A 13717-nucleotide genomic window follows, 5' to 3' on the forward strand; every position below is an offset into this window, starting at 1 on the left:
AAACAAAGTAGAAGGCGGGAAAGGTAGAAAAAAATCATAGCGTGGTCTGTGAAGTGTGAACCAGTGTTGCCATTTCGAAAGAAGCAAGCCGCCATGGACCAAGCCTTGGGTGACTGCTGTATAGGGGGAAAATACAATCATGATTGTTCAACTTGCCGATGCCAGTCGTTATCGTTCGAGTCGAGTCGATTCGAGGTTTAACGACTAAACTCAACACAACAATGCGAATGAAAGATCCAATATCACAGGCCACCAATACAATAATCACAGATTTCCTGCCGATGTCTGAAATATCTCGCTCGGATCACTTATGCATTGCATACATAAGTGCATGTTGCATTACGAATAGCATCCGAACAATATCGTGGCCGAAACATAATCGTATCGTGTAAACCAAGCTTTAAGAATTTATTTTTATTAGGGTAGCCACACACTTGACGGCACATGCGCTCAGTTGAAACTTCCTTTTATTGCGATTGTCTATGGAAAGCAATAAAATAAAATATTTTTATGAGTAATTAACGTCAAGCAACACCGATTTACAAAACGTCAAAAATTAAAAAAGCCGCAAGGCCTCGTAGTTTTTATTTATTTTATTAGTGTTATTTGTTTAATTATTGTTATGAATAACAAGTTTTAAGAAATGTGAAATAATCACACATGCATCTAGTCTTTAGTGAAGCCAATTTAGCTCGCTTGCTGAAAGCAGTGACCGCGTAATGGTGCCATAAAATCTTTGACTAACGATCCTTTGTTTCACCAGCACAGGTTTTTCTAACTTTTAGCTAGAAAAAACGTACAAAACCTTCGTTTTTACGATCGCTACGTCATATTTTACATAACGAATCGTGACCCAGTGCAGAGCCAGCTACAATCCGTCGCGCGAAACCATAATTTTTACACACAAAAGATTTCTTATTAATTCCAACATATTTCGCCTTGAAACTAATGAAAAACAACTGTGAAACGCTCAATTTGTCTATATTTACCATTCAATTGTCGTCTCGTGTAAGATTCCAATAAGAATATGAAGAACCAAGTGTTGTAAATACAAAAGTTCTAATTGAACAAAGGGGGTAAGACAAATATGTCAGCTATTCAGAATAAGCAGGCAGTATGGCCCCCCATGGCCGGGGAGGGGCTGGCGCCGCTCAGCTCCAAGTATGAGAAGTGTCGCCACATCGCCGAGGAGATCTACAAGCGGATAGACATCACGTTTCAGATCAAAAGCCTGGAGGCCGGCTCGCAGAGCGATATCTCTGATCAAAGGTGAGATGAGAGTGAAGATTTGTTTAGTGTTCCAAAAATATCAATATAATAATTTAAATTTGTGACCATGTCAAGTTAAAAAAGGATACATTACTTGGTTAAATATATGTAAAGTGTGAATTTTTACTCTAATGAGAATTTGTAAATGTTGTTTTTTTATAATATCTTTGTTAGAATGTTCAGTTTGGTGTGAGGTTAACAAATCGCAATTTATACATCTATCTACAAACCTGACAGCAAACAGTCCATCCAACATGATTCCTATTGGCTTAAGATTTTAAATAAGTACAGTATCCAACTTTTTTAAATATTTCCAGTGACCAAATAGAGATAGACAGTAATGACCTGAGCAATGGAACGGACTTGTTTGCGTACGACAAGAGCGATAGCATCCCAAGCAGCACCGAGCAAGATGACAAGAAACAACACAAACTGATCAATCTCAACAACAACGAGATCAAGAAGTCTGTTGTGCCGATATACAAACCCCCTAGGAAACGGTAATATTTTTTTGAGCTAATCTTGTTTAAAGGCAGTTTAGACCTTGGGGATATACACAAAGGTCACAAAAGTTCCATTCAAGAGAGCCAAGTGTTTAAATCATGAAATTTTCAGTTGTGAAATGTATTAGTGAGTGGAATAAGTTGAAAAGGAGAATCATAGCTAGATAATACATTATTACAAATGAAACTGTAAATTTTGTCTCAGTATGTAAATTAACAAATTTTAATAACAAATAAGATTTCAAAATTTGCACACCAGACATAGGTGTTAATTTGCATTTATAAATAAAAGTTGTCTGTCTGTCTGTGGCTGTATGTAAATGTGTGTTGAGTTGCTTCTCACTTGGTGGCCTTGAGTTTAATGCCATTTTAAAGTAAATCCCCAAAATTATTAAATAGGACATGTGATAATATATTGATATGTTTCTCAAATTTTAACAGCCTTATTTTGTCATTAGTGGGATGAAATATATTCTTGTTATGTATTTTAAACAGAACTTTTTAAAGTCATGCCAAGATAAACTAATTTAATATCACAAAATAATCCACTACAATATGTTTCTTCATAATAAGTAGTGTCCTTGAAATTAATCAGATATTATGTTACATGCAATATACACATTTTGTAACAGACTTTATGATGATAAAAACTTCCTGATTTATTTTATCTTTACTTTATCTCTGTAAAAATATCACTATCTCTTCTTGCTTTTGTTATTTATTTTGATAGTGCATCAAAGTAGGTATATGTGTATTATGAGGTATTATTTATCACCACTCTAGGGTGTCAAAAAGTCTCCTAAATTACATAATAATATCTACTGTGACTGTGACAAACCTTAGTCCTCACATTTTCGTTTAAAAGATCAGAAGGGCTAGTAGGGGCGCATTTAAGACGTGACAAGAGTTTTGCATCGCGCTCACTGACATCGGCAGCATCAAGAGCGAGCGCGACGGAGAACGTTTGTCACGTCTTAATAGCGCCCCGTGCTACAGGGCCTGATATCTTCCCAAATGAAATGAACTCTACCTACATTGTACATACATTTTGCTCACAGCTGTAATCCCCCATGGGGTAGTCAGATGGTCAAGCCCCACTGCCATAATTATATTTATTTATTTGCTAGCTGTTCCCGCGAGCTTCGCTACCTTAAAAAGTTTTCCCGTGGGAATTCCGGGCTAAAGAGTAGCCTATGTTCTTTTTCAGGGTCTACCACCATATGTATGGATCATATGTATACCAAATTTCATTCAAATCCGTTCAGTAGTTTTGGCGTGAAAGAGTAACAGACAGACAGACACAGTTACTTTCGAATTTATAATATTACTTACGATTTTAGCCGTTTTGGAATGAGTACAATTACCATTTCTGAGAAATTCTGGTGCAGATACTTAGATACACCCCCTGAGTCACACCCTTTCGTTTAACCCACACTATTACTGATTATGAAACTGACCATTAAATTAATAATACTTACATATCAAACTTCCAGGTTCAGAAAGAAAGTGAAGAAGCGTCAGTCCAAAGGTCGCTCAGACTCAGAAGGCTCTAGCGACGAGGCGCCCCTCAGCCGCATGGCAGACGCGCCCCCCGCACGCGCCCCTGCAGTTGCCGGCCCCGGAGTTGCTTCCCCGGCCGTTGGCGCCCCGAGTGACGAGTCGGATAGGGCTATGGGGGTGCCTGATCTGTCTGCTGTTACAGCTGGGAGAGGTGAGGTGGTTCTACATGATAAGTAGAAGGTGCCTACAGCTACCTATACGATAGTGACTAAATCGAGATATTCAAGAGTTTATCAAGTACCTACCATGTTGTTATGTGTGAAAACTTTTTCATATGACTGCCCAATCCATTCACACACACACAAACACTCACACCTTGTACTAATGTACTCCCTTGCGGGGTAGGCAGAGGTGCATTGCTGCACCCACTTTTCGCCAGTGTCATGTTAGTCCCAATGTAATAGGGGGCGGGCCTATTGCCATTTTACGGGCACATCCAAGACCCGAGAACAAATATCTGCCCCAGCCGGGAATCCATTCACTTCGGTCACAAACCCTAGTCCAGCAGAAGACTATAATAATGTTTATGTTATTAATGAAAACCAAACTCATTCCAGAACCGCGACTCAAACTCAAACCTACGGAAAAAGAGAAGCCAGCGACCAAACCTAAGGCTCCAGAAACTATAACCCGTTTCGAAGACACTACATCACCCACCAAACTTTCCAACCCCATGGAAACAGAAATAAAACCCCTGGATCTAGCGTCTGAGAGCAGAGCGGTGGAAAAACCCGTGAATTTCACAAAACCATACTTGCCAGAGTGCCGAGTGAATATTGAAGTATTCAAACCGATTGATTTCAGCGCGGCTAAAGTTGGCAAAGATAATAGAAGTACAGTCAAATCTAAAGCTGCTAAGGAGAGTAAAGGTAACTATGATTTTGTTTTGATATGTTTTTAAGCATGGTTGTAATTAGTTAAAAACATTGGTAAAGGCATAAAAGTAGCCAGTATCATCAGCCTCACAAATATGTCCACGCAAAAAAAATAAGATAAATAATTATGTCATAACATTAAAACACCCACTGTTTACGAGTTATGTACAAGAAAAAATGAGCTCTCCCCCCCTACCCCCTACTAGTAGTTAGAGTATGTTGCTTGAGATCATTTATATTGTACTACAGTATTTTATTCTCAATAATTAATAATTACAGCTGAAAAATCCAAAGCGGAGATCGCAAAAGGCCTCGACAAAACAAAGACGCAACTCACAAATCAGAATAAAAGCGACACGAAAAAAAATGACGCAAAAATTACCGAAACGACTGACGCCGTTGAAAAAAATAGCAAGAAAGAGACGAAAGATGGTGAAAAAGAGAAGGGAGGCGATTGGAGGAAATGCTCTATGTGCAATTTGCCGTGCCGAGGCGAGCGTGGATTGAGGTATGTATATTTATTAGCTGTTAAGCTTGGTCTTTGAACAGGATGTAGCAAAAGTAGTGTAGAGTCCTCCAAAATAAGTTTAAAAAGGCTTTTTTATTGTATTTCTGACACTGACTTTGTACAGACGTTTAAACCTTTTTAATTAAGCTACCACTTAAAGAAAGAAATACTCTCTATAATTACTCTAAATATGAAGCAAAATCGGGTGGTGATGGTTTTTTTTTTTTTTTTTAATTATAGGTAAAATACATAAGAAAAAACAAGCTTAAAGATACTACAATAATCCTCGCAGGATTGTGCGCAGCACCTTCATTCTGCGTTATAATTCATATAAATACAATTAACAACTTGTGTCTATTAGTAGGTGACTCATCATGTTCTAGACTGTCGTAAAAAATAGTAAAAAGCTATCGTTTTTTTTCCAGGAGGCACATGTCGCTAAGCCACATTTTGGTGCCCGAGGATGTGGTGCGCCCGAAAACACGTAAGTCACACGAGGAAAAATCCGTGTAAAACGGTTCATGCTTAGTTAAAAAAGTAAGTTTTTGGCAGACGGTAAATAATCATACGATTTTTTTGTGTATTTTTGAATCACTTCTTCTGTCAGTCCAAGGGGTGATAAAAAAAGTTTGTAAGGTTTAAAGTCCGTATTTTGGCGCATATTTTGTAAGAGAAAGCTAAGTAAAAAGAAGGTAGGAAAATATGTTGTATTTGAGATGAACAGGCTTAAAACAAAATTAAGTTGTATCTTAGCATCACATGCATAAGAATATAATAAATTAATTCACTGGGGCACAATCATTTTCATATTTTCAATCTTTTAAATCAATATGTCAATTGAAATTAGACTTCTATTTTAAGTATACCTACAACACCTGTGAATTAAGAATTAATGAGAAAATGCATAAGTTTAGGAAATTAGAGCGAGATATCATGAGTATCTCGCTGCCATTTTGTCATTTTTTCTTTATTTGCGGATGTGATCCATAGTTTTTGTCTTGTCCTGTCTCAAATACAACTATATTATTGGAGCCAGGGTCCTAAAGAACTGTGATGTAGCTGGAATGTGATTTAATAGGTTAGTAAAGAAAAGTACCAACTTTCAGAATGATTGGCCGTAATCAGTACAAAAAATAAACGAAATTTTTTAATCTAAAAAAAAACTTTTTTGTAAAAAAAAACTTAGGATAGAGTTCAATTTTTGTAGACCGTAAGATGTTGACATGTTTCAATCAATGTGTTGTAGATTTTAAAAATATATGTGTGCTAGTGTTTTTTTTATATAAAAAAAATGTGTAAATACAACGCACAAGTTATATTATGATAGCTTTATTATGAAATTATGAGGTTTAGTTTGCTTTCCCATTCAAAGGTGCTAAGATATAATTATATATTTTTTGTTTATTTGAGAATATAATACCACCATGTGCGTGGTACGAAAAATTTCGAAATCGCTAGTCAAAAAAGTGTAAAATGTTGTTGAATTTCAGCTATTTAGCTTAAAAATATTTCGGGAGTCCCCAGCTTATGTTGCCGTTACTAATAAACTTAAGTAAGTAAATAGAATAGGAAGTATATTATAACATGTAACATGTGAAACTGGTCACTGTTTTTTGAAAAACTCCCAACATTTTAAAAAGTATGGATGGTATCCTCTATCCTATTCTATTTATTTTACAGATTCTACTAGTTAGTTACTAGTTAATAGTTGTCGTTTTCAACATTTACAGAAGTACACATATCATAAATATGTTTTCCTTGTACATAATACCATGTTTCACTTATGTAATATAAGTATATCCACATATTTTATTATTATAATTATGGTTTTATGTGCATTTTGACATTATAAATGTATGAGTGCAATTTTATCGTTAGTTTTATGTAAGAAGTTGCTATTTGGTTTTATATTTGACTTTTAATATTGATTTTTTTAATTACATTGATCACTTGACGTATTTCTCAAAGTTTTCCTAGAAACATATGTGGGTACAGTTCAATTCACGTAAGTTGACCGCTACACAACGTATACTATTAAGGTCCCCTTGCTCGGTGGGAAGCGGGTGTAACGTCTTTCAATTCGTCTATCGCACACCGAATGGATGAATCACTGACGCGAATTTATTCAACTTGTGTTAATTGTACTGTACCTACGACTGTTATTATTATCATGCATATTTTATTAATCAGGCCTTGCACAAGACGGCAAATTTGCTATTAAGTAAATTATAATGTATCGTTCTCGTTACGCTAATATAGTGACACAACAAAAAAAACAAAGTTTAGTTTTTGTAAAAAATAGCCACCTAAAATCTAGAAATAAAAGAAGTTTTTGAGTTATGCCCCTATATTATTGGGTCCGATATGTAGTTATTATAATATATTTTTATTTTACTCTTGAAGATCTGTTATATTGTTTAATGATCTCTTTAAGTGTGTCATTTACATTATTATTAATGTTGTTTTGGTGCATTAAAATTAAGGTGTTGCCATAATTAAATTAAAATATAGGGGTTGTATGAAATGGTGTATTGTTTGCCGTAAGTTGTGTTTGAAGACCGGATGGTACAGTGGTTAGTGACTGACTGCTAGGCCGAGGGTCACTAGATCGATCTCTGCAGGAGCAGAATTTTTTATTTTTTTTATTGGCTAGCAATATTGCCATTTCTGCAACACCCTATAATACATAATAACTTGAGTACTTGTGGTACACTAAAAGTTATAAATGGGAATTTATTTTAATTTTAAGTATAATACAAGATTGTTCCTTATTTAACATATTCTTATTGATTTCGTTTTTGTCATATACATATAAGTATGTTTTTTTGGTTTCTAAAATGAAATTAATGCCTAACACATATTATTGTAAGATTATTGTTTAAATGTTATTTAGAATTCTATTAAGAAATTTATTTGTTAAAATATATTTGTTGGTATCGTCTGTGGCCGATATGGTTTTTATACAGGTGGGCGCTTATCAGTGATACTCCCCGTTGGCACGAGATTTGGTGATTTCAGAGTTCTTTTCAGGAGGAGTCACTGATCAAATTGTACCATGTACACCACAAGCTGATTCCAATATAAAATATATTTAAAATTGTTAATCATTTTATTGGTGAATGTCATAATTATCTAGTCTTAATTTTTTCTTCCATATCATGTAGAAAAAACGCAAATTAATTTAATTTTAATCATGCTGTACATTGAAAAAATGTGTTTATAAATGCTTGTTCAAAGGGTTTTTTCTTGTAATAACCTAAAATAAATTAAGATTTCATCGTTATAGTTAGTGAAATATTCTTGCCATGTTGCATATGATGTAATATTGTACGTCTGTCGGATACATCTTCTTATACAGGATGTTGCTAAAGTAGTAAGCCGTAGGGTGTCCCACACAGCATGTCATTCTGATAATTTTTTGTGCAGTTTTGAAAATAATTCTGATCATTTTTTGTACAGTTTTGAATATCCGTGTAATATTTTTTTTCTTCCCATAGCAAAAAGTCGCCCATGACTCACCGGCTTTCGGTTTAGTATACCACTTTGACAACATCCTGTATTTTTTAATAAAAAAAATAATTGGTTATCCGACAGAACAATGAATGTAGTTAAAATAAGATTTTTGGCCAAGCCCTCTCGGAGTAAGATTTGATGTACAAAAATTTTAAAAGTTTTGATTAAATGACGATTGAAATAAAAACAAAAATTTGTATTTCACTGTTTTTTATTTTACATACAATTAAATTATTTTTATCATTAGAACAAAAGCAAGCTTATTTATTCAGGTATCAATTAAAAGTTGTATAACGCATAAATAAAGATACAATATATTAAATGGCGGCAGAACCCATCTAGTATCTGCCGTTTCCCTAATTAGTCATTTACCAAATCCAATCAATGATCAAGCATCTCAATCTATTTTGTAGGTCTGTCAATAGTCAGTACTCCTAACTACTCCCACTACATAAATAGCCGCCATTTTCATATTATTTCTTTATCTGAGTGGGTTACACAGTATTTTAAAAGAATATTTACAAGTAATCTATTGTGATTATTACATTAGATACTAGTCAATCGCTGGATACAATGCAGGGCTTAGGCTGCGCTCCCAGTAGGAAAACTTTTCGCCGCCAACTGGGTTATCGGTTTAGAGTGCTGAGGGTTCACAATTTGCTAGTTTATAGCGCTCACATGACGATATTTGCAGCGTATATTATGCATGTAAACATACCGTTAGCCTTCTGTTAGCGCAGCCTTAAGGTAAGCGTTCATCTTTCGGCATCGTACGCAACGGACGTATCTCATTAAGTAGGTATTAGGTAGGTATTCTTTGTGTAGAAATTCACACAAGTGCGTCCACTTCATCGGCATTGCCGACGCCGTTTCTCCATACATTTATGACAATCCATTTGGTTCCATACCTACGATACCGATAGTCGCACGCTTACCTTTAAACCCTCCCTCGTTAGTCTTTAAAAACAACAATCATCCTTCATCAATCTTCCATATCATCCCTATGATACGTAATCCTATTCGACTTCAACTCATGAAATATCTTCACAAAATCAGATGTAGGCGGTATAGCCATCACCCCCACCCAATGTTTCAAGGTCTCTGCCAAATTTTCAGTCTTCAGAGAGAATCCTATAGCTATATTCTTTTTTAACCTTGACGGGTGAGCGTAGGGCCTCTCAGATTTAATCTCTAGGCTGTTTAACAATGGTGGATCCGCCCCTATGATGCTCTCAACGTATTGTGCGTTGTAAGCCCTGTTAGTGAAGTCTATGCCGTTTTCGGTGACGACTGGTTGGGGGTCGTACTCCGGCATTTCGGTCAGTTGTTGCGGCTGCGTGTTCCATGTGCGGTCGACGATTCGGAGTAGGGACTGCAGGTCGCGCCCGTTTAGGTCGGCGTTCGTGTATTTTCTGTAGCCGAGGCCTGTGGACAGAGAGATTGTTATAGTTTATGTTTGTTTATGTTTAGGGACAGCTATTTATAACGGGTAGTTGAGTTGTACGAAAAGAGATTCTTATAAATACATATCAACTGTACTTTAAAAACGACCTCGCCTGGGCAGTTAGGAACTGACGCTATTCTGACTGGCCAATCCTTTCACCACAGTGCCAGACCCTAGTAGCATTGTAGTGTAAACGACAAGCTAAAAAGAAGGGTGGAAATTTAACAGTGACTTCCACAGTAAAGCAGCTTTTGTTTTTCTTCACTGCAGACTTGGTCCCTTTATGAAAGTTTCTCAGTATGTTGTGTAAGTAAAGTCAGATACTAAATTGTCAGATTCTGAACGGTTTATCTCGATTGTCCCCCGATTAAATAACGTATCGTTCTATTGGCGGCACCATCGACTGTTGATTATCTTTTCAGAATCTGTCAATTTAGTATCTGAGATTAAAAAACAGACTCTAAGTACCTTCCACAGCAGCCTGCAGCAGCGCCCGGCTCGCCAGGGTGGTCACGAACGCGACGGGCTGCGCCGGCGCCGCGCACACGCACAGCGCGCCCCGCGCCGCCCCCCCGCGCCCCGCGCGCCCCGCCGATACTGAGCGGAGGGACAGGAACAGGAAGTCGTTGAACTTGGCCGTGTGGACCTGGGGAGAGAGGATAGTATGGATATGACATACTACTCGTGCAAATGAACTGTGCACCTAACTGACAAAAACCAGATGTTATTTTAAATAGCTTTGTCGTACCCGACATGACCCCTGGTTCTTGCTGGCCAGGTATTCGGCATATTATCATTATGCATACATTTTTAATATGAGTTGCAGACAGACAGATTGCACAGAGGCAAGCATCACGTTCAAGTGGAAACCGTGTCTTCGAGTGCATGGCAGTCCACAGCGCAAGGCCTGAGCTGGACAGAGGCCAGAGAGATTGCTGAGGACAGGAGGCATAGCGCACTCTCGTCAAGGCCCTCTATACTACCGCTACTAATGTCAATTGCCTCTCTTATAGCCACAATACTATCTTCACGGTACAGATCAAGTTTAGTATTCAACTGACAGATCAGCACAGGTTTAGCCAGCTTTCTTTCTGTATAGGGCCTTAGCTATTAACATGTTTTTACACACCCACAGCGAGTGACTCTCAGAACGCACCTCAACCCTTGTGTTAATCTTCTTCACGGTCCGCCTAGCCGCGAGCTGAGCACGGTGGCCCACGAGCCGGCACCACTCTGCTACTGGCTCCTCCTCGCTCACCGGCTCTGACAGGGTGATGGCGTGCCATGTGCAGGATGATGAGGTCGCTATCACTGGAAGATGGGTTTTTTGTTTCGTGTAAGAAATGTCAAATGAAGTGTTTTGTATGGGGAGAACTATAAGGCTATTTTATACTATGGACAAGAATAAGTGTAAAAATGTTAAGTGTAGATGTAGAGTAGATTTATTTACCAGTTCATAAGTAGAAAGTGCAAAATACACCTTCGAATTGGTTAGTTACCCTAAAAACTAAACCGGGGTTGGATTGTGGGACTGATTTGTCTGTAAAATTGTAGGGGAATAAAAGCTCAGAATGAGTTATACTGCAATCTATTAGGTTTGTCTAAGAATTATACTAAAATTGAGAAAGCAGATGCAGATTCAATATTCATTCAACAATTTTTTTCCAATAATTAGAATGCCTCACCATTCACAAAGGCTTGGTCATTGAGAAGAAATAAAAGAAGCTGATGCACAGCAAAGAACTTACATTTAATCCTCAACTGAGCCACAATCTCACTCAGCTCCTCAGCCTCAAGGCTCCTCGACACGTGCCTGGTCAGTATCTTGGCCACACTGGCCGACGTCATCGGCAGCCGGGCGTTGCGTACCGCCTGGGTCACGGCCTTCCACTGCAGCCCTAGTTCAGCTAGCACGGTCACGCAACACACCTCCATAGGCATCTTGGAGATTAGCTGCTGGAACTCTTGTAGCACTGGAAGACAATTTTTGTTGTTGTTATAAGTAGTAGTAGTAGTAGTATAACTTTTTTGTACATAAAACATTAAATAACATTTAATACTTAAAATCCATAATACAATAAGGGCGGCCTTATCGCTAAAAGCGATCTCTTCCAGGCAACCCTAAGAGCTAAGAGAGACAATTTTGCATATAAATAAATGAGGAAGTTGTACAAAAATATAAACACTAAAGACAAAAGAAATTAAAACCTACTTATTTTATTAATAAATACTTAAATGCATACATAAAAAATAATATATTGCATAAAATTGATACACATGATAACTAGATATTTATCATTCTATGGCATAGAAGAAAGATAGTGTTCTTTAACCTGTCTTTTGAAAGCATTGGCGGATTTTGCACTACGGATTCGTAAGGGCAGTGAGTTCCAAAGGCGTCTGGCTTTAACAGTAAAGGATTTGCTGTAGAATTCGGAACTGTGTGAAGGGAACTCTAATATAAATCTTTGTGAGGATCTCATCGGCCGACCATATACATGGTCTTTAAAGATAAAACGTTCCTTCAAGTAGGCCGGTGATGACGGATTGAATGGCACGTAACAATATAAGTGTGTATTTTAGAGACAAAGTTTCCATTCGTGAGAACCAGGAATAGAAGGGTGTATTATGAGTGATAGATGCGTTGTTGTTATATTTTAGATACTGGATAATGGGATAAATTAAAGATGTGATGTGTGTCCCTAAAGTTGTATTGGTTTAAAGATTGCGGCGGGACAAATGTAAATAGGACTTACAGTCTTTAAGTGTTGTCTCCATGATTATTTTTAGTTGTTTAATGTTTTCAGTCAATATGATTTTAAATTCACAGTTTTCTAAACTTTCATTCCCTCAAAAACAAAAATAAACACATCGCATTACAAAGTGCGAACACCGTTGAATTTTGACGTTTATTTGAAATCGATTTAATGTTGCCAACTTAAAATAATATATTTGAGATTCTATTCTGTGAACTTAATTCTCAGAATAATAGATCAGTGTTACCTACATTTTACAGCCTGCCAGAAAGAGTGAGCCACCAACAACCATAGACAAAAACCGATTATAGATGGCGCTAGTAAAACTTCATATTATACTTCATACTCAACAGCACTGCATATTTTTTTAGGCGGCATGGATTCCATTCCTTTCAGCCAATACAAAAACTAGCTGTTCTATTATGCATAATATTTAGTTTTATAGTGCCACAAACTTATCTGTTCCGGTGAGAGCGAACTAAATTGGTCCATATAATCTATGTCAATATGAAACTCATTAGTACAGTAAGTAATGAGGTATGGACCAATTTAGTTCGCTCTCACCGGAACAGATAAGTTTGTGGCACTATAACTAGTTTAAGACAGCTTTGTATGCCATCAGCATTTATGACATCTACCGTCTCCTCAAGCTGCCATCGAAGGCCAACGAACGGATATCGTTGGCCTTCGTTTTTGTAATCTGCCCTGTATTATGTATGATAAATATCCATCGTTGGGATAACCGTTGGCGTTCGTTGGGCGTTCGTTGGCCCGGTGTGTACGCAGCTTCAGAAGAATGCAGCTCATAAAAAACGACAGGCCGGATGCCATCTATTGATCGATTTTGGAACTTTTGAACGTCAAAAGAAAATCTCCCATTCATTGCCGTAGTAAGCGAGGCTACAATTTCTTTGGCCGTAGTACATGACCACTTTCAAATAGGGCTAGTAGGGTAGGGCTGCCTAATGCTACCTGTGAATGTTACTTCCTCACTTGGCTAGTTTTATTTGCCTATTTGGCAAATATCATAAAATTAAAGCTCAAAAACTTTCCAAAGTAAGTGGCCGTCTGAGTTAGCACGATTTACTTCGGTAAAATGTTTGAACAGATGCTTCCGTATAGTTACATGTATTTATTTTACAAGTCGATAAATATTATTAACTACGATCACAGCACGCATTTACGGCAAACGGCGGCGGTCGGCTTACACACTCGCTTTTAGCGTCAGAGTTGTCTAGTACTTACCTACAAAACCACATATCAAATTCAACAAAACTAATTTTCCATTG

General features: G+C 37.3%; 2 protein-coding genes across 2 annotated transcripts; one reads left to right on the forward strand and one right to left on the reverse strand.

Moving 5' to 3' along the window:
- The first annotated feature begins 509 nt into the window (after window positions 1–509).
- LOC105391641 (neurofilament medium polypeptide) lies at window positions 510–5397 on the forward strand. Its single transcript, XM_048624067.1, has 6 exons — window positions 510–1269; window positions 1587–1769; window positions 3266–3483; window positions 3890–4201; window positions 4487–4715; window positions 5141–5397. Exons 1-6 carry the CDS (start codon window positions 1088–1090, stop codon window positions 5226–5228), a joined length of 1212 nt encoding a protein of 403 aa, XP_048480024.1. The 5' UTR covers window positions 510–1087; the 3' UTR covers window positions 5229–5397.
- Window positions 5398–9040: 3643 nt separating this feature from the next.
- On the reverse strand, window positions 9041–12582 carry LOC119693332. Its single transcript, XM_048624261.1, has 5 exons — window positions 12429–12582; window positions 11421–11645; window positions 10829–10983; window positions 10141–10318; window positions 9041–9653 (listed from the first exon to the last, which is right to left on the reverse strand). Exons 1-5 carry the CDS (start codon window positions 12448–12450, stop codon window positions 9211–9213), a joined length of 1023 nt encoding a protein of 340 aa, XP_048480218.1. The 5' UTR covers window positions 12451–12582; the 3' UTR covers window positions 9041–9210.
- Between the last annotated feature and the right edge of the window lie 1135 nt (window positions 12583–13717).

This window comes from Plutella xylostella, chromosome 11, assembly GCF_932276165.1.
Source record: "Plutella xylostella chromosome 11, ilPluXylo3.1, whole genome shotgun sequence".
Classification (NCBI taxonomy): domain Eukaryota; kingdom Metazoa; phylum Arthropoda; class Insecta; order Lepidoptera; family Plutellidae; genus Plutella; species Plutella xylostella.

Excerpts from the sequence above, each read along its gene's own strand:
- LOC119693332 (XM_048624261.1), bottom strand. The coding sequence starts at position 12,450 with ATGGAGACAACACTTAAAGACT. Across the intron at positions 10,319-10,828 it reads AGATTAACACAAGGGTTGAG|GTCCACACGGCCAAGTTCAA; the intron begins GTGCGTTCTGAG and ends CTCTCTCCCCAG. Across the intron at positions 9,654-10,140 it reads GCTGCAGGCTGCTGTGGAAG|GCCTCGGCTACAGAAAATAC; the intron begins GTACTTAGAGTC and ends CTCTGTCCACAG.
- LOC105391641 (XM_048624067.1), top strand. The coding sequence starts at position 1,088 with ATGTCAGCTATTCAGAATAAGCAGGCAGTATGGCCCCCCATGGCCGGG. Across the intron at positions 1,270-1,586 it reads AGCGATATCTCTGATCAAAG|TGACCAAATAGAGATAGACA; the intron begins GTGAGATGAGAG and ends AAATATTTCCAG. Across the intron at positions 4,202-4,486 it reads AGCTGCTAAGGAGAGTAAAG|CTGAAAAATCCAAAGCGGAG; the intron begins GTAACTATGATT and ends TAATAATTACAG.